Here is a 20,974-nt window from a genome sequence, read left to right as displayed (position 1 = left end):
CACTTTGCCTCGTCTAATATATATCTTGCAAAGTACAGCCTTGGGTCTCTTTAATAAGCACTGTCACTTAATAGATCTTCTTCTAATAGCCCTGCTGCTCATAATGAAAGTGCAAAAACAGGCCACTCTTACCAGCGGCAGCAGCCCGGGACAGAAGCATGACTTGTTCATTTTATATCCCAATATGACCTGCATCAATATCTATTTGAACTGGGAAAGAGGGGGTTGACCTGAACGAGATCAGGCACTATCTTTCAATCCAAATTTAACCACCAATATTATTACCCATTAGCTGCTAACAGCCTAGATTCAAGATACTTAAACAGAGTTGGGAACAAACAAACAAACAGTATTGCAAGACTGTCAATGACCTTTGACATCTGTAGACACTTATCTACCTGTCCTACAGGAGTAACAAGCTTACTGGCCACCTTGCTCAAACATTGTATCAGGCTACCTAAACCTACGTGCCATTCCGAGTGCGATGCACTGCCCTCAGTGTGTTTTGCATCGTACAGTTGCAGTAGCAACTAGCTTGGCAAAAGCCAGGATGCAGAATTTCCAGGCTCCTTCAGACACATGCAGCTTATCTTGTTCTAATGCCGATCACTAGCAAACTCCCCATTGCCTGTTTCTCCAGTAGGGGCACTGTTCTCTTGCTGTTGGCTGTTCACATGTCCTCTCTCTCCACGCTGTGTCTTTCCATGCCCCTGCTGTTAGTTCTGCATCCTTCTCGCTGACACTTCAGCCCCCCAGTGGACACTGTGACCTGCCTGGGGCAACCTGGCTGCTCACTTCTTAGTTATGCCTCAGCTTGGATTGTTAAACACTGCATCACGCTGCCAACTTTGAAATCTCATGAAGAAATTGCTTTACGCAGTGAAACAGGAGGCAAATATACAGTTCATATGTTAACGTTACTAAATGACTGTTGTTCTCCAAACTTGCATTACAATCAGCTTGGCCTTTTAGAAAAGGAAAGATTTTTTAGCTCTGAAAATATATTTATATATATATTTTTAAATGAGCACAGATTTACAAGGAATTCAATTGGAACACTGTATAAATAACAGCTAATCCACCGGAATTAATGTGCATTTGCGGCCATTGTTTTAAAGTGTAAGCAATAACCTGACCTGCCACTGCAAATGAAGATCACTGTGTTTCACGGGCTTAACACTCAAGCTACAGTTTAAGCAGCTGATTTGAACTGCACTGTAATGTTTACACAAATCTCCTCCATTTGCACTGCTAACACTACAGACAGTGCTGTGCACACTTTAAATTTCCATATCTAGACAACAGAAAGGGATAATACATTTAATTTACCTTTGGCCAATTATTTATTTTTTTATTTTTTGTTGTCCTGAAACACTTTACATTTACAGTAAGCATTTGTAGTGAAATGTGCACCCACCACTGCGCTGCTCATATCTGAATGATGGAAACGTTTTCCCAGAGTGACAGCTGTGCGAGGCCTGAGGTAAACTGACCCCTGTAGCTCTTAACCTAGTTTCTCATGGACACAGCAACACAGCTGGCACAGACTGGCATCTGACTCACTAGTCTCAGCTCAGTGAGGTGAGGAGAATGGTCATAGCCCAGGGGCTCAGAGAGATGAGGAGAACGGGCATGGCACAGGGGCTTAAAGAGACGAGAACGGGTGTGGCACAGGGGCTCAGAGAGATGAAGAGAAAGGGCGTGGCACAGGGGCTCAGAGACACAAGGAGAATGGGCGTGGCACAGGGGTTCAGAGAGACGAGGAGAACGGGCGTGGCACCGGGGCTCAGAGATAGGCGGAGAATGGGCATGGCACAGGGGCTCAGAGACACAAGGAGAATGGGTGTGGCACGGGTTGAGAATGAGGTTCTCAGGCTGCCACTCGCTCTTGGAATCATAAAAAGTGTAAATTGCATTCCTTTAAAAGATATAACAGAAATACATGTTGCTTTAACCATTAAAATCGTCCCGGGGCCCTTGCTCTGGTAGGAGTGGGGCAGTGCATTTGCAAAGATATGCAGCGCAAGAGAAAGGCCATACTTTTCAAAATGCCACAAACAATGAGTTGAATTGTATTCCTGAATTCAATTCAACTCCAATATATCCAGGCTGCTTAGATCATGAAAAACTGCTTCCTGGCACAAGAGTCTGAAGAAGTTATTAGTATTACTGTGGAATAAGAAGGGGCTGGTGCAGTGATTCTGCAATGACGTATACTGTATGTCACAAAGTTTGCTGAATGAAAAAGAACAGTTTCAGTGACATTTTGACATTCAGACAGAAAGAAAAAGGTTCAGATCGTGTGCATTTTACAGAGGAAAGTGTTAACCTCTTCGACACCGGGCTTAGTACTTTGCTTGGTCCAGTTTGATGATCTCTGTGCAGCTCCTGGGTTGTGATATCAAACACTGGCCCCCTATGGAAGGGCTTGACTACCCCTGGGTTGTGATATCAAACACTGGCCCCCTATGGAAGGGCTTGACTACCCCTGGGTTGTGATATCAAACACTGGCCCCCTATGGAAGGGCTTGACTACCCCTGGATTGTGATATCAAACACTGGCCCCCTAGACAGACCCTAAAGCAAATATTTGCAACATGGTTTGGTGGAAATAGAACCACATGTCTTTATTATCTTGTGAAAGGTCAAAGGGTTAAAAAGTACTGTAGTTTTCACAGTTCTCAAATCCTCTTTTTACAATCACAATTCCTTCTTTTTTTTCCGAGCCTTTTCTGGATTCATTTTTAAAATATTAGTTTTTTTGCAAGTAAACATGAAAGGTTATGCCATTTAATTCTTCATTGTCCTCCTCCTCCTCCTCCTCCTCAATCATCACTTTTTGTAGCAGGCACACTCAAATATAAGAACAGGTAATCATAGCCCATTGAAACAGGACTGAAAACTAGCCAAGCTTTCAATCTGTAACTGTTATTGAAACTATTAATGAACCTCGAAGCGCAGGTGGCACACTGATCTGAGAGTTTCTCACCAGTTATTTTAAGCTTAAATATGCTTCCTACGGTATTAACCGGGCTCCACCAGCTCTAAGCCTCTTTCTTACAAAGCCCACTGTAAAGAGACACACCATTGAGGCCGAGTCAGATTGAAAGAAAAAGTGAATCATCTTCTGCCTTGGGATTGCAAAGTTATCCCACTTAATCACAGGCTCTTTCAGTTTGAAACAAATTGTGATTAAGATCAGGTACATGCTGAGGCAGTGGAATCGTCCATCCCTCAGTAATTCAAAAACTAAAGAAAACGTTTTGCTGCAGCGGACTGCAATGTTAGGACGACCGAGCTACATCCCATCCAGCTCAATGAATTTCTTGATTGCTGTCAAGGGCTGATCATTGGCATTGACTCTCTTACCGCTATAAAGCTGGACATTAAACTGACGGAGCAGCTGCAGTAGCTAGTGAGCAACTGATTTCCAATTTCATTCTAAATAAGTCACTTTAAATCAACAGCATGCATTGCTTTCAGGCAGAGGTGTGTGCGGTGAATTAGGAAAACCCGTCCCGCTTGTTTGCTGATTCGTTTATATTTGCAAACATTGGGAGAAAATGTGGCAACAACGTATCCTGATACTGATAATGCTCCACGTGAAAAAACTACTTTTTCAAACAGAATAGGGGGTTTGAAAACTGTACGGTTCACTAGAGCTTGTGGCAATTAGTGGAGAATGGGGGGGGGGGGAGGAGTTTAGGGAGAGCAGAAGATGGGTTCAAACCCAGGGTTCCACAGGTGGAACACTAGTGCAATAACCAACCACCAGGCATGCTCCTCCAGGCATCCTCCCAAAATCAACAGGATAAGGAGACACTGACCCCTAATCTAACATGGTCTTTTTACTCTGTGCAGGATTGGAGGATCTGAAAAATCAACATTACTGATTATTTTATTTTTGTAAATGACACCAAGCCCTGAGAGAATGTGTAAAATATTTAAAGGGTTGTTATGTTTCTGAACAGAATTGAAAAAGCTGCAACAGTACTGAACTGGTGACTCAATCCAGGATATTCCAGATGAGCACGTAGCCGTGCACACGACCATCCGTTCAAAGAGGAACTCATCCATGCTAACAAGTCTGCTCCTCAGAAGAGCTTACCTGTGATCACGTCTTATACGCAGTGGACAAAGGCTGCGCTTACAATGTAGGTTCAATCATCCCATTGCAAAAGACAGAAATAGAGGCACCGTGATAGCTGTCCAGTAGTGTGCCCCCCTCCTAAAACATCCAGCAGGAATTCTTTGTACAGCTGGCCTTCTTCCAAATACTAGATAAGCCCCATCCTTCTTTTAGCTTCAGGCCAAAATTCCCTTTCAAAACACAAACAAAACCGAATGAAATAAAGGTTTGTTATTAACTTCTACAGTATGAACAGTATAGTATATATTGCAGTTATAGCACAGTGGGTGTCTTTGTATGGGTTATAGCAACACTTCTACCCATGCATATACTCATTTGCTCCCGATGACCCTATAGTATACTACAGTTTACAGCAGGGATTATTTTCAGAATACATCAAATCCAATCTGCTATTTTTTTTGACTGTTTGAACAAACCACACCCTCAGGCAGGTAAAGTAAATGTACCATTTATTGACTAAACAGCAAGCACTTCAGTATTGCAAACAGGGCAGAAGAGCTTATAGTAAATTATGAACTGCAGGAGTCAGTTTAATGGTGACTTGGTCACAACGGATTTAGACTGCACTTGTAAATCTCTTGATCTTCTCCTCCTGCTCTGCACTGCACTGGACCTCAGCACCATGCTACTGGATCCTCAGCTAATGTATTATTGCACCACTATGTCATTGTAGATATAACTGGTTACAATCCTAAATTTGTTGCATCCTATTTCATATTGTATTCTATTAGTGTTATTGCACTTACTGTAAACTATACTGTATTTAAATATCAATCTTGCATTGTAACCCTGTACTGCCCTGTAATACCTGTAAGTCACCTTGGATAAAGGTGTCTGCCAAATAGATAATAATAATAATAATAATAATAATAATAATAATAATAATAATAATAATAATAATAATAAAACAAACTGGTTAGCTATTTGAGTTTTGTAGCAGAGACAATTCACAAGCAAATATGCTTCAAGGATCTTGCCTTTCACCGTCACATTCCCATATTTTATTAGATGTCATCTCTAGCCTGCCATGACAGACACTTTTACTGAACTCCATTCCAGCTCTTTGGCCTGCTCTACACTTTATTAAGGATCGCTTGTTAATTACCCTGCAGTTTCACAATCCTGCTGCTGTGATCCGCTATTGTATTGATCTAAATAGCAGCTCATTGCCAGCACAAACAGGGATGCGGTTCCACACTCAAACTGTCCAATGCTGTGCAATGAACACGGTCTGATAGTGTTCTGCACTGAGAGGTAAGTGCTTTACAGGTACGAGGTAGGCTTGCAGAACATGCAATGCCACGTGTTCACATCCTGTGCTTATAAAGTCCTGTTCAGCAAGCGCTCATCACTCTGAAGGAGCACAGATCCAGTGATGCATTAAGCAGCTATTGTGCCAGCAGATTAATGTCGGTGTTGCAGTTTGGATAACAAACTAACACAACTATTTCTTTACCTCTTCATAGCCCTAGCAATGTTACCAGTGGACTTAGATTCAGATGACATCACAGGCAACTAGGGGAAGATACCCCCAGTGGCTCTAATATGACCCTGGAGGGACAACTGGGGGTAGAAATAAAATTGTATTATACACACCACAACTGAGATGCTAGAAGCAAACAAAACCATGTTTTAAATACTAGAGTTTTATATATTCCAACTGAAAGAAACACACACACACACACACACACACACACACACACAGATATGTTCAGGCTGCCAAACCACACTTGCAGCAGACTTGTAAACCTTAAAAGCCTGCACTGCAAAATCAATGAGGCTGATAATATAGACGATCCCATGTTGCTTCTCCTACACAGTTACATGTTTCTGTACAGTAAAGGCAGCTGAGACACACCGGTTGTCTCTGTGGTGCTCGGAGTATCTCTCTTCTGGGAAAGTTAAATGCCAGGGTGCACTTTCACAGAAGCATGTCTGAAGCACTGGGGCTGCAGGTCCTAGGCATTCCACACCATGGGGAGTCACATGGCAGGTGCTATCTGAATCTCAGCAGGGATGTTGACACTGCATGCATGAAGAACATCCCTTATCAAAGTCTGACATGCTAAGCTTGCGCTCTAACTTTTCCCATGCTTCAACCCTGCTCTTATCATGCATTGTCATGTGCTTTACTACACTTTGCTAAACTTTTACCAATGGGAAGACACATAGGGCAGTATTCTCAAAGCTTTTCTAAATAACCAATTACAACTCAAAAACAAAAAAAAGGGTTTTAGGTGCGTGAGAAAATAATAAAACAGCATTTACTGCTTATACTGCACTCAGAGATTTGCGGTGCATGACAGCAGCGTAGAATAATATAATTATGATGACTTGAGAAATAATGTGAGAAATGTAATATGCCCCTAAGAGTCATATTAATTTGTAATGAAGTGGTTAAACAAGAACAATCCAAATGCTCTCTCACAGATATGAGCTGGCTGTGCACAGAGCAAACACAATGAAGCAGTTACATGCCAATGTCATTTCATATAGACCCAAAATACACCATCCCCAGAACATCCCCATAATTAACAACACTATTAAACTGGAAGTAGTGCTTAGTGCAACTGATATAATGCAGCTACTGACACAGTCTGGAGAGTCGTGTTGCTTACAATACGTAGTTACAATGCAAACTAAATGATCTCAGCGGGGGGCTGTTACGGTGGTTGACACACTGCAATGCAATGCAGTGCCAATGCACGAGTACTGCTGCAGCGGTATAGACACGAAGGGTCCCGAATTCTAAGCAGAGACGCTTTCTTATACAATCAATGGATCTCTCCCTTCTATTAACAGACATGGATGGATTGTTTAACCCCTGAACTTTGAACCCTCTCCTGGATGCCACATAGCACAATACTGAGCCCTCCCCTGAAGAGACCACATTCTGGGCTGATCTCCAACGTACCGCATCATCTCTTTTGTGGCACGGTTAAATATTGACACAGTAACAACAAAAGATCGCACACACACACACATTTCTTTGCCTCCTGCAATATTAGTTTACCAGGTGTAACCCGGTTACAGTGAAAGATCAATGCATTTGGATACGGCCGAGCCCAGACACAACCAAAACCAGGTGTTTAACACAGACCCTTTGTGAGGGAAGCTGTCCAGTAAGGTATAAGCTGTATTTAAGTGTACAGTATTTATTGGTGCTAATGTACAGCAGTACACGTCTGCATTAATAAATGTTGTACATCATTACATAAAACATGATACAATCTAAAAGTAATTTTAGTGCCAGCTGAAATTCATAGCTCTTTGTTAAACTTGATTTTCATGTTTACTGTATCCAATGCACACAAAGTCAGTTTGTAGAAACTCAATGTTACACTAATGACAGCTGGACAAATGCATGTTTTAAATGAACCATATTATAGCTAGATAGAACTTTTCTCCAGTCTTAGGTTCCATTATGTTTTGGTGCTGCAGATGACTGAGGATAGCACCAACATGAATTACATTAAAAAGTGATCTCAGGCACAATAGATGCCTATTGCATTTCTGACTTAGAACAGTGGGACCAGATGCAGATCTTAAGAAGAAAAAGGGGAGTGTAGAAATGCCAGCCTTTACACCTGCTGCAGAGATGCAGGCGAGGGAGGAGTGTCCAGAGCAAAGAGGGGGTGACCTTGCCAGAGATGCAGGCAAGGGAGGAGTGTCCAGAGCAAAGAGGGGGTGACCTTGCCAGAGATGCAGGTGAGGGAGGAGTGTCCAGAGCAAAGAGGGGGTGACCTTACTCACCTCCATCTCTTACTGGATGTGCTGCTACCATTCTCAGTAAATACAATTCAGTTCCACTAAAGTATGGAACCGGGGATGGCTGCTTGCTTGCTTGGAAACAAATTGTGATTTGAATTATTGAAGTAATGTTGGAGTACTGACTGTACACACTGATAATGAGAGCTTTTTTAAAGGGTGATTATATAAAAAGACTCCCGCGCAGTCGGCAGGTTCACAAACAGTGCAAGCTCTGTGAAAGCTGCTGGTTCTCATTCAGACCCAGTCCAGCTGACAGTGCAAACAGAGTCAAAGGATCACACTGCAGACTCCTGTCCTGTTTGGGGTTTGAAGCCCACATGGCTGTTAAATTGGGTACAGCTGTAAACATTTGTCAAGGAAAGCAATTTACCAGATTGGATGTGTTCAGTGTTTTGCAGGCAGCTATGTATAACTGTTAATGTTCACTGACTAGCTTACGTGGTAATGCAGTAACATAGCCAATAGCAAACAATAATGGTCCAGGTTATTGATTCAACCAGATCTCTTTGTTCTTCCTTTTTAAAATTCTCTAGAGCCATCATTGTAGCTACAGAGGATGCATGTATGTGTCCTATACACCTGAAAACAAAGCCAGATTTAAGCAAATATGGAATTCCAGGTTGAAACAAAAACTTGTACTGTTGGGGGTACCTAAGGACCAGGGTTAAAAAACAGTGGCACAGAACAGGGGCGATAGCCCTCCTCATTGGGGCCACTCACATATTTTTGGGGGAGATGTTGTTAAGCTCGGAGGTGTTTTCAAGACTACTAACTACTAACTGGTTTGGAGTCCAGGCTTAGTAGGCAACCTTAGCGACTGTGTTGCAACATAGGGGCGTAATCATAAAGCATGAATGTGCTGGTTAATGTATTTACAGGCACGCTAGCCTTTTATAAATATGTCTCACTAAAGACAGTATATGAAAATAACTTTTTCTATCTATTCAGGGCTGGATTCTCCTTTTAATTTAATTTAATTCAAAGAACAAAATGCAGCATTTTGAGTGGTCTAATCAATAGCAGCAATACAATTACATAACCCACCTTTAACAACGAGAGCTTATGAAAGGCTAGGCATGAAACAAGGTACAGACGGCCCGTGCTTTATGATAAGTACTTACTTTAAAAAAAAAAAAAAAAAGAAAACTCCTATTATTTAAAAGGTAAGCACTTTCAATCGAACTTGATTGTTTGTAATTGTTACTGCCCACCAAATCAATCTGTATCCATTTAATGAAGTGATCTTTACTCCTCTCCACGTCAGCACTGATGCAGAGGAAAAGTGCTGAAAATGCTAGAAGGTTATCCCATAAACCGCAGTGCCAATACTTAAATAGCACTCAATCAACAAGCAGCTGGTATCTGTGCTAATGCAGGGCACAGCAAATGAATCGGCAGCTTTCTTTTGTTTTTTTGGCAGGCACTGATTCATAAAGATAAATATATAAGTACTGAATGAAGAACTGAATGACAGGTCTCTTTCTTCCTGGTAATACTGTGCAGAGCAGAAACGAGTCGCTGCATCATGTGCGTGTCACAATGGCAGGACATTTCTTCCCTTCTTAAAAAAAAAAAAAAACAGTAACAACTCAAACTGCAGTACTGTTAAGACAAGAAACAGACTTCTCCAAAGACTTGTTTTGTTATGTCTGTGCCAGTTTTCAAAGTCTGTTGTAAAATGGGCGTCCCGATGCGTCCCAATCAGATATTCATATAGGTGAAGTAGAGACTGTTTTCCAAACACGCACGGCCAGCACATGCTGCTTATGCTAATGTACTATATTTGACCATAAAACAAAAATCCCCTTTTTAATAAGCGTTGACTCAGCCTGACCTAGATTGCCTTAAATGACTATGTTGGTGTTTGTGATGGCTATGGGGGTGGGGTTAATAACACAGAGCCTCCCTCCCCACTGCACTCAGCCATCAGTCTGGTTCCATTTGACCTTATTAGGATGGCTGTAGATTTGTCAGCTATCTTCTTCTGTCTCCTCTTGAGCTCTCTTTGGTGTTGCTTTTTTTATTCAGTTTGGATACGATATCCAGAGCACACTTACAGGGTGTGTGAAAGTCTGTCAGTCCAGTGTATCCTGATGTCTTGTAAAGTGTGGGCTAACAGGCTCCAAAGGGCTGTCTGTCTGTTATCTAACTCGGACAAAGGTGACTCATTAAAGAAGCCAAAACATAGTTTGATACCTAGCAGTGTTTCAGGAGGCTGTATGTGTTACAAATGTCATCGCTTTTGCTGTGTTCAACAAAAAATACTTAACAGCGCTACTGTTATAACCTCCTACTGCTGCAAGAAGCAACAGGAGTCGGTCAGGTTAGACTGCAGGGTTTCCCAATCCTGGTCCTGGGGACCCACTGTGTCTGCTGGTTTTCATTCCTGCTGACCTCTCAATTACTTAACTAGACCCTTACTTGAACTGATAATTTACTTAATTAGACCCTTTTAATTGTTTTCAGATCTTAAACAGTTGCAGAGTTCAAGTTACTTATAAAATGTTACAGCTAACTTGAAATCTGCAACTGTTTAAGAGCTGAAAACAAGTAAAAAGGTCTAATGAAGCACATTATCAGTTCAATTAAGGGTTTAATTGAGAGCTCAGTTGGAATGAAAACCAGCAGACGCAGGGGGTCCCCAGGACCAGGGCTGGGAAACCCTGGGTCAGAGGAAGCTTGTGTTACAGTGCTATGAAGGGAGTTATTGGGTTATCACTTTTATTTTATATTTATTCTTTTAAATAATAATTGTGCTCTGCAGTTCACTGTGGCATGTTGCCTCCAACACATCTCACAGAATTATGACTCTGGGTAATTGTATTTATGTTTAAGCTATATCAACAGTGCCGATTCAGACTGAAGACTGTACCCTGACTTTAGAGAATGATTGCAAGTGAAAACTTTAATGATGTGTTACACACTGAATACAATTATACCGTACTTTTAAATTAAGGTATTCATTTTCATACAGCACCATTTCAGTAAATACCAATTCAGCTCTGTAGCAGTTTTTTTTATATTTTTAAATCTCATTTCTGAAGTATAATTCTGCTTTAATTTAAATGCAGTTTTACTTATATAATAATAATAATAATAATAATAATAATAATAATAATAATAATAATAATAATAATAATAATAATAATAATAATAACCCCAACTTTAACCGTATAGACCTCGTAGAGCATTCTCATATACACATTTAGGTTTCACTTCTAAATCTGCTGTAAGATTTGGCAAGTTAACTGCTAGATGTTGTACTATGGTGATATAAAAAACTGTGCAAACCTTTCACTGAAAAAGAGAGAGCAGACACACTGCAGTAAGAAGTTAGTGGTGGGTGACCACTTCGCCATTGCTGTCACTGGGCTTCTCTCTCTCTCTCCCGAGGTCAAAGGCAGCTAGAAATGAGGTTTTACTGAGATGAGAAGACAGTAGATTAGAGCGGGATTATCTTTCACGAGCCAGCTTTCTCCCTGCCCAGCTGCTTTCCACTGGCTGCAGCCTGGCTACAAACAGAACCAGCAGCAACAGATCAATACGGCTTGGACTGGCACTCAACAGAACCAGCAGCCACAGATCAATACGACCTGGACTGGCACTCAACAGAACCAGCAGGCACAGATCAATACAACCTGGACTGGCACTCAACAGAACCAGCAGCCACAGATCAATACGACCTGGACTGGCACTCAACAGAACCAGCAGACACAGATCAATACAACCTGGACTGGCACTCAACAGAACCAGCAGCCACAGATCAATACGACCTGGACTGGCACTCAACAGAACCAGCAGCCACAGATTAATATGACCTGGACTGGCACTCAACAGAACCAGCAGCAACAGATCAATACAACCTGGACTGGCACTCAACAGAACTGGCACTCAACAGAACCAGCAGCCACAGATCAATACAACCTGGACTGGCACTCAACAGAACTGGCACTCAACAGAACCCTAGCATGCTGCAGACTGCTACTTCCACCTGAAGATATTCCGGGGTTCCAAACAAACAGGGAAAAAGCTGTCAGCAGTAGATTACAGTAAATAATCCAGCCCATGCTGGCAGACGTGCACGCTCAACCCTGTGTATTACTGGGGCTGCTTATTCCATAGGACTCCTGGTCTAATATCTCAAATCTTACATGCAAATCACCACTCAGCCAATCCATTCCAAGCATTTGAAATGCAAAGAAAGAAATAGGAAATTAAGCCTATTCCTCAAAACAGCTATGGTTGCAACGTTTTTGTCATCTACCCAAAATAAAATATAATACATGCATTTCCATCACATCATTTCCATGTTTCCTTCTTGAACTTGTTGACCCTGGAACATGCAGCCTGTTCAGGGCACAATGGAAATTAGATGGGATTTGAATGCCAAATTTGGGCATTTTCTTTCCACACATTTAGGGATAATGCAAAGTTCATGCAGACAGGAATAAGCAAATAGGACTCAGTGTGTGGATTTTACCATGCTTGTGCTTCTAGCAATGAAGGAATTAATGAATAAGCAGCATTTTCAGCAGTGTGAGCTGATCTCTCCTGCTTATGCTAATCCTGGGCATTCGCCTAACACATGACAGATGCTTGTTTTGTGACATTATTAAACTGCATATTCAACAGGATTTTACAAGAAGATAATGAAATGATTCATTTTCTAACAGGTCATTTTTTTTTCCACACCACTTGCTGCACGGCCTAGCTTTTAATGAAACCCAGCAGGATGCTTTCACTCGCTGTTCCTGCACATGTTGCTTGCTCTTACCAGAGGATTGCTCTGGATAAGGGGATCGATTCAACTGGAGGCACTCCAACATCTGCAAATCTCTTTTCTATGACTAGAACGACAGGGATTGCATAATTCAATGAACAAGGCAACAGATCAGATAAAAATAATGACATTTATTAGATGCAGTGTTCTGTTACAACACTGTGATCCAGGATCTCGTCTTATGGCCAGCAGGAGCCGTCCTCTATTGAGTTGAGCCTCTAACAGCAGTCACAGGGTCATTCAGGCTGGGTGATGGGACCCATCTACCCCCCTAAAGGAAGACGCAGCTGTGAAGGAGGCAGTGGGGTGGAGGACGAGAAAGAAACTCCAGACATTTCGCAAAAGGTAGACACTGAATTTAAAGACTATGCTATGAATGAGATGATAAGGAGGTGCTGTAGCCACGCCCCCAGCAAGCCTCTTATTAACTGCTGTACAGGGAATGCACCCTGTGAAACAGTCGCCTGGTTTTGAATATTATTTTTTTAAACCACAAACACTGTCATGTCAGCTGGCCCTGAACTCAGACCTTGGCAGCACATTTGCATCTGTTCGCTCCTGCTTGTGGCAATGTTGCTGAGCACAGAACCTCTGAAATGTAATTGCCAATCATTTATTACGAAAACCCATTTCAAACGAGCTGTGCTAATTTCAGTGCTCTTTCATTTAAAAAAGACTAGGAAATGGATTCTGTACGTATTGCAGGTGTTATCAGTGTTCAATGTATAAAATTAAGGTAAATCACTACATGTAATGATGATATGCATGTGTAGCTGTGGGCCAGCGGTGTCATTATGTGAACTGGGGCCACGTTTACATATGCAGAAGTCTGGATTCTCTTGGGCACTTCTGTGTTAAGTGCATTGGTCCAGTTGATAAGGGTGGACCAGGGCTGCTAATCCTCATCATTTGGGGCAACCTGGGCACTACCAAATGCCTTTTTATCTTGAAACAGACCCATCAGTGTGCAGTACACAGTGTGTGCACAGAGCTTATCTCAGGGATGATAAGACCATTTATAATCTAATCCTTCAAGATGACATTACATGCATGGACAGATCTGAAGTATCTTACATACACACGCCCCGGTGGTGCTCTGAGCTCTGAGCTCAATACATATATATATATATATAATGTGTATATATATATATAATGTGTATTGAGCTCAGAGCTCAGAGCATATATATATAATGCCAGGGATGTGTGCATGGGGCTAAAATGATTATTTAAGGTACATACATATATATGCTATTAGCTGCTGTGTTGCTGCTACTATTTCATGTATTATGTTACTATCATGTATTATGCACTTTCCACTGTATTTAAAGTATTATGTATTTTCTTCTTGTTACTGCATCTTGTAAAGCGCTTTGTGATGGTGGTCCACTATGAAAGGCGCTATATAAAATAAAGATCGATTGATATATAAAGACATGCTTCACTTACTATTTTGACCTACAACTGTGGTCAACATTTCCTTACGCATCAATTAACCTAATTGGATAGTTCTTGTTTTTTGTTTTGGGAGCGATATACTGGAATGAGAAAGAAAAACGATCGTGCTCGCACCTGACCAACACAAAACCTGCAAAAAAAAAAAAAAAAACAACTCTGCAGTCATCAGAGTATTAAACTGAAATGGGCTATTCTGTAGAAGTGTAGCTTGAACAAGTCATGAATTTAATGAGCTAAATCCTATGTTAATAACTCGTAGCTCCAGAGCCGATGGCTGTCCAGTGCTATTGAACACTATAGTCAGTACAAAGTAAACTGACTCAGCAGGTACTGCAGCTGACACGCAACCTTGGGCAAGGATGTCATTTTATATCTTACAGTATGTTTGGTCCCTTTCCTTCTTCCTTCCAGCTGACAGGTCTGAAACCACAGTGGCTATGTCTATCACTCGATTTCATCTGAGAGTCAAGACAGCAGAGCCTATTTTTCATTCACTGCTGTAACCTTGTCTACACATCAAGTCATGTACTTTGTGATGCCTCGTCCTTCCTTTCAGAAATTTGCATGCTGTGCAACCCATTACAGAAGCAAACCTCCCGCAAGCAAAACTAATTCAAATCCTGAGCTGAATTGTCATTCTGCTCTGCTTGACAGCCGTGCCACTGTTTAATAAGCATGCGTCTACAACACTGCCACTCGCCCAACTGCTATGAGCCAGGGTGAAAGGTCATTCAAGGGCTGGAGCTGATTGGACCACAAGATGTCTCTCTGTCGGCAAGAACCATATTTCTCTTAAAAAATGATGTTAATGCAATCATATCATATGGGACACCAACAACAGCTATTGCCAGAATTAGGGCCAGGCTTGACAGATAAGCTAGTTTAACAGACCTCTCTGTTCAGTAACCATGGGACACTGTTCTGTAAATACACTGCCTCACAATGGTGCAATGCTCCTTTTATCATTGTGCAAAGGACAGCTGCTAATTACAGTATGCACTTTGCAAACAATCAAGCCCCTATAGTAATATTCCTAATATCAGAACTCGATGTGAAGGCCATGCTGTTACATGCTCAGCAGCATATTCTTGGAACAAATTGCCAATTAGTATGACATCTGTGATTCCAGCGAAAGGCTTTGTTGTACTCCTTTTTGTTATCTGAATGCAATCCGTTACATCTTATTTGAGTGTGGACAGTATGCTGCCACCAGGACAACCCGCTCACGAGTTTGTAAAAACATACTGTGCTGCATGAAGCTGCAGCAGAGCTCTATAATGCAGTGCTCACTCCACATTCGCTTGAAGGTCGTGTTGTTTTTGAAAGTGGCTTCCCCACTCTTCGGATGAGATGCTGCCCAACATTACGGTTAAGATGTATCAAGCAATCTTTCTATTAGAAACCAGCGGACTAATTAGCTGACTGTTTTTAATTGCTTTAAAATAGTGAACTAGGGCAAGCAAAAAATACATAAATAAATCAATAGTCTTTGAAGGACACAGCATGTTTTTGAAATGACTAATTCATCCCAGATTGTGTGCGTCTGAGCTATCGCTGCTGGCACAGTAAGGACAAACTTCGCTGCAAGCCAAATGAAACCTTAACATCCAATCACACGTGGAGAGGAGCAACCCTTGGCATCCTCTGGGATGAGAAAAAAAGGTAGAGATACTGGTTCAAGATCTGGTTGTGCTAGTTCCTTAGAAACAATGTAAAATGCATGTGTGACTGTAATAGGTATTGGGAAAGCTTCTGCAAACCTGGGGTTAGAAGAAAACTAGCTGGAATTTTCAGTAGCTTATCATTTTTTATCAACCCTATTTGTCAACCATAACAAACCCGCACCTATTAAATCATGCATTTAGAGTAAATGATTTTTTCTAAATAATGCAATGATATTCTGACACTAAGCAAATTTCCATGAGCACTGAGTTGACAATGAGATCCATCAGCTGATCTGTGAGGAGCTGGAGTGCAGTCTGACAGCCGGATACTCATAGATAACAATGTATAATAATGTAACACTCGGCTATGGACAACTGCAGCCATAATGATAGTTTATTTAAAGTTGTACGTTAAACATGAGTTCAGCACTATCGTACCTAGTTTGTGCAATTGTGTGCAGTTTCTTTTCAGTTTTCTTTTTTTTCCCTAACAATGAACCCAACCACATAACACAACAGATCTCTGTTGTACACAAATTGAATCAGATATACTTCCCCTGGATACCACTAGATGGCAGTATCAAATAAATCCTGGCTGTGTACAAGTTTTTGTCCCAAATTACTTTTCAAATTATAATCGTTGTTGTTTTTTATTTTCCCGCAAACACAAAGAATCAGAGACTCAGCAAAACTAAAAATAAACAATAAAAAAGACAAACGTTTCACCAAGATGTGTCTTTGTAAATGTCCTTCGCTTTGAGTACAGCACACTGAAACTAAATAAAAAAAGTCTTGGGTACTTGCCATTCAGTTAATCTGCATCAATTAGTCCAGAGCATGTTTGTCCCATCACAGAAATATGGAGCTGAGGTGAGTGCTTCTGCAGTTACATGTTTCCTAGGACCAGCAGAGAAAGGAACAGCAGGCTAACAGCTGCTAGGCCTACATGCACACGCTTCTCCTGTTCCCTCACTCACTAACAGCAGCGCTGCTTACAGTAAACAACGAATCCACAATCTAGATTTTACACTTCACTTTCCCTGCCTGCCACCTAAACAATAGATCATATTACTCTGCTTAATCTGAAAGGTAATCCACAACAGCGCATCTCCTCCGAATCTGTCATGCCCTTATTATCCAGCCCTGTTTTAACTTTAACTGAAGACTTCTACGACCCTAAAAAAAAACAAATTGGGCCTGTTGAAATTAATTGATTTATTGTTCCAAAAAAACCCATCATTTAAAATGTTTATCACCTTTCTTTTTATTGCCACATGTATTTTTGCACTCCAATAGAAATATATATATATTTTCAGTGTGAGATAAGCTAACTGCCAGGATACCCACAGACATTTCATTATCTGCACAAGGAATAAAGAGATCACACTGGGAAGAAGTGTCCAATTATCCAACTGAGGCCAGCTCTTGTCACCTTGAAAACAGACTCTGTGAATGCAGGCATTTTATGTGGATGTCAGTATTCTTTTTTATTTTGGAATGACTTTAATAAAGAATTCTGGATTTCTTGTTAAAGAATAAATAGGGTGAAATGCCATTTCAACGTGTGGTTTTCCCTTGCATGCAAACATCATTAAAAGATAAGCTGTGCTGCTCCAATGCTGAATTCTCTTCTACTGGAGGCTATGGAGCTAGTGGAGCCAACAGAGTTACTGTACGGGTTGTGAATGAGGGGAATAAGAGAGTGGCTGAGCATTCTACAGATAGCAGAATCTGGAACAGCAGATCTCACAAGCACTTAGAATGGTCATTACAAATAATAGAATTAGATTCTAACAGGATTCTGAACAAAGGAAGATGCGACAGGTCTGCTACAATTTGTGAGCGCTCCGTACTCTACACTGCATGATCCAGGTCCCAGATTCTACATGCACTTTGTTGAATGAATGATGCAGAAGAGCCACAGGGGACAGTCATTTGGACTTAACAACCTAATAACCTGATGTATGACACCCTAAAATATTTCATTGCAGGTCGCTGAAGATCCATCCAGGGCATTATTACAGTACTATGGGGAGCGATCAGGATCTTTTAAAGCTCAGCCTCCCTCTGGCGGGGCTGGTCACACTCTCCCTTCTGGTGCAATGAGATGGTGTCAGCACACAGCGCACTCACTGAAGCCACACAATGCCTTTCGCAGCCAAGCCAATTACTTGTGCCTTCAGAACTGGAGCACTCACCCCTGTGGGGATTGCCATTGAGGTTTTTACACAGTTTGACCTTTATTACTCCAAACAGAAATTAAACTATTTTGATAATTGAATCTCGAGTAGTGCGAGATGAATCCTCAACCTTACATACAGCACCATGTAAAGTATATTCTTGCATGAATGATTAAGACCTATTTTTATATGTGGGCATCGTTTTCTATTTACATGGTAACCCCTTTCCATACAGCTAACTAAACTAAGAGGTAGCTACCCAGCTGCTGTGCAGATATATCTATTACCGAAACACAGCCCAGGGGACTGGATCCACAGAACTGGTGCTGACGAATGCGGCTGCAATGCATTCACGCTCGTTTGGAGTAAGAATCTGTTTGTGACATGGTTGTAGCAAGAAAATGCCATCAATCTGCACATTTTCCAGCGTCAAGTTTTATAGAGATTCAATATAAAACATGTGCGGCTGGTTTCAGAGCTGGATTAGCATCAATCTTGGACCACTTATCACAGGGTATTATTATTATTATTATTATTATTATTTATTATTTATTTCTTAGCAGACGCCCTTATCCAGGGCGACTTACAATTGTTACAAGAGATCACATTGTTTTTACATACAGTTACCCATTTATACAGTTGGGTTTTTACTGGAGCAATCTAGGTAAAGTACCTTGCTCAAGGGTACAGCAGCAGTGTCTCCCACCTGGGATTGAACCCACAACCCTCCGGTCAAGAGTCCAGAGCCCTAACCAGTACTCCACACTGCTGCCCATAGTACTCCACACTGCTGCCCATAGTACTCCACACTGCTGCCCATAGTACTCCACACTGCTGCCCATAAGGGTAACATTAGGCAGCCCAAGACTAGTGCTGATCGGGGTCTGTGGAACCAGCCAGTAGGTTTTACTTTTTTAGGTAGACTTTTTTTCTTGATGCAGGGGGACTTGTATATTTAATTTCTGCATGAAATCTGATCATTATTGTAGGAAATCAACAGATGACCATTAATTGTGGAGTGCAGCCCAGTTACAGTGACATGATTGTCGACCGGTAGGTTATAAATGCATGTTGAAATGGTTTTCATTCTTTTTGTCCTTTGCCTTTACCCTTAAAGTTACAGGTTCCACAACAGGGAACGGTACATTATAAGAAAGGTCCTACTATATAATATATTTCTTCCTATAAACGCAAACCCTGTTTACAGAACACTCCACAATAAGATAAAAGCAGCTTCAGCTGGCACGTGGACTCGCCGGATTAACAAAGTGGCATTGAGAGGAAGAAAGCAGTGCCATATTATTTACCCAGCTGCTGTGTACACAGCTTCATCCAACACAGAACAGACAATAGTAGGGACTGTCAGCCCTGATCCGCTCGCAGTGAGCCAGGATTGGGCATACTGTGGGTGCCTCTTTGTGGAAAAAGCCACTGAGAATGGTCAGACAGATGATATTGTATACAGCATGTGCTGTTTTGAAAGCTGCTCTGGAAAGACCAGCACTGCTAAAAGGACGATGATCAGCTGGGCATGTACTGCACCAAGCTATGTTAACGCCCACAGTAACACTGTTGCACTAGTCTGGGCTGCAGAACTTTACCCAATGCCCTGGAATCAGTGTCCAGGTGTTTTGCATATCACTTCATTCATTTCATGGGTAAAAAAGTTTTGGATTCACAATCATTGCATTTTGATGGCAATTACAGTGGGTTATTTTAAAAGCTTGGTAATTCATGCTGAGTTGAGTCTCTGATAATTAATCTCTGGAACTAAAAAAAGCTAAATCATTGTCCACAGGTATACATAAAACAACAAAACTTATAGGGCCAAAATGCAACATGATGAAATTGAAGTTGACATGCAAAAACATTGCAGAGTTAAGTGAGTAAATGTACTCAAAATGCAGTCCTGTATTGACAGGAAGATAAAATATTTTAATATCCCTAAACGCCAGCTAAGGGAATAATAATTGAATTAACTTGATGAGGTCGAGGGAAACGTCCTGGGAAGCAATCTGCTCATGCAATGAATGCAGCCCCTGTGTAGCAATGTTTATTTGTATTAAATTAGCACTTCACCCAGCATGTCTAAACTTCTTCTATTATATTATCCACGAATAACATTGCAGCCACACGCTTGACTTCAGTCCATTCAGTCAATGCACAATTGTGTAACAATGTGTAACACTTGACAGGAGCTGTCATTCTCTGGTTACACAGCACTTCTGTCAGTCGACCTTTGCTACCATTTCTGTTGAGCATGCTGAAACACGTACCACATAAAAGCCCATCAATACCTTAAACAATGCAGCTTAAAACAAGGACAATATTTAAACGACATGAAATTAATCTAAGATCTAAGACCTCTAGGTCTTTGAAAGATCTTTTAAGACACGTCAGACCTTTGAAACCGAAACCGAACCATATTTGTTGTAACAAGTTGAAGTGAGACATTTTCTGAAACAGGTTTTGCATAGACCAGTGAGTTTACTTACCTATGTACAGCGAGGAATCTTTCCTTCGCACGTGGTCGTCAATATAAGACACGCCCAGCGGCTGCACAGGTGTGGCCCCGATCCCTAGCAGCACCTGAGCTCCTATCAAGAGCAGGTACATCATGTTGGTGTTAGTCCTGCTCCCACAGTAAAAGTCTAGGTTTGCTCCTCCGTCCTCTATGTCCGAGGAGTTAATGGCACAGATGTCCCGGCCCTCCTCCCCCAGTCTGATCTCCCCTGACTGGTACTCGTACTGGTGTGTGAGGAACTCCGGCAGTGCAGAGAGCAGAGCGCCCAGGGCCATCACGATGCCCCCGCACCCGATCAGCCGCGGCCTGTGCCCCTTGGCCCCAAAGTAACTCACAAACAAAATTAGCGCCAGGTTGCCGATCTCAAAGCTGCTGGCTATCACTCCAACGTCCGCACTCTGCAAGTTGAACCTCCGCTCCAAGGTTGTTAAAACGCTCACCTGGAAGAGA

At 41.6% G+C, this 20,974-nt stretch overlaps 1 protein-coding gene across 2 annotated transcripts in view; it reads right to left on the bottom strand.

The window, feature by feature from the left end:
* LOC117429095 (solute carrier organic anion transporter family member 3A1-like) overlaps positions 1 to 20,974 on the bottom strand; it is a 54,111-nt gene that overhangs the window by 22,557 nt on the left and 10,580 nt on the right. For both annotated transcript variants that reach the window (XM_034048273.3, XM_034048274.3), the window contains exon 2: positions 20,496 to 20,964. In XM_034048273.3, coding sequence (XP_033904164.1) covers positions 20,496 to 20,964 — 469 coding nt within the window. The remainder of the gene's footprint in view (positions 1 to 20,495; positions 20,965 to 20,974) is intronic.

The sequence above is a fragment of the Acipenser ruthenus genome, chromosome 24 (assembly GCF_902713425.1).
Source record: "Acipenser ruthenus chromosome 24, fAciRut3.2 maternal haplotype, whole genome shotgun sequence".
NCBI classification, from domain to species: Eukaryota; Metazoa; Chordata; class Actinopteri; order Acipenseriformes; family Acipenseridae; genus Acipenser; species Acipenser ruthenus.
The sequence above is the reverse complement of the archived record's forward strand: the minus strand, read 5'-3'. Positions and strand labels throughout refer to the sequence as shown.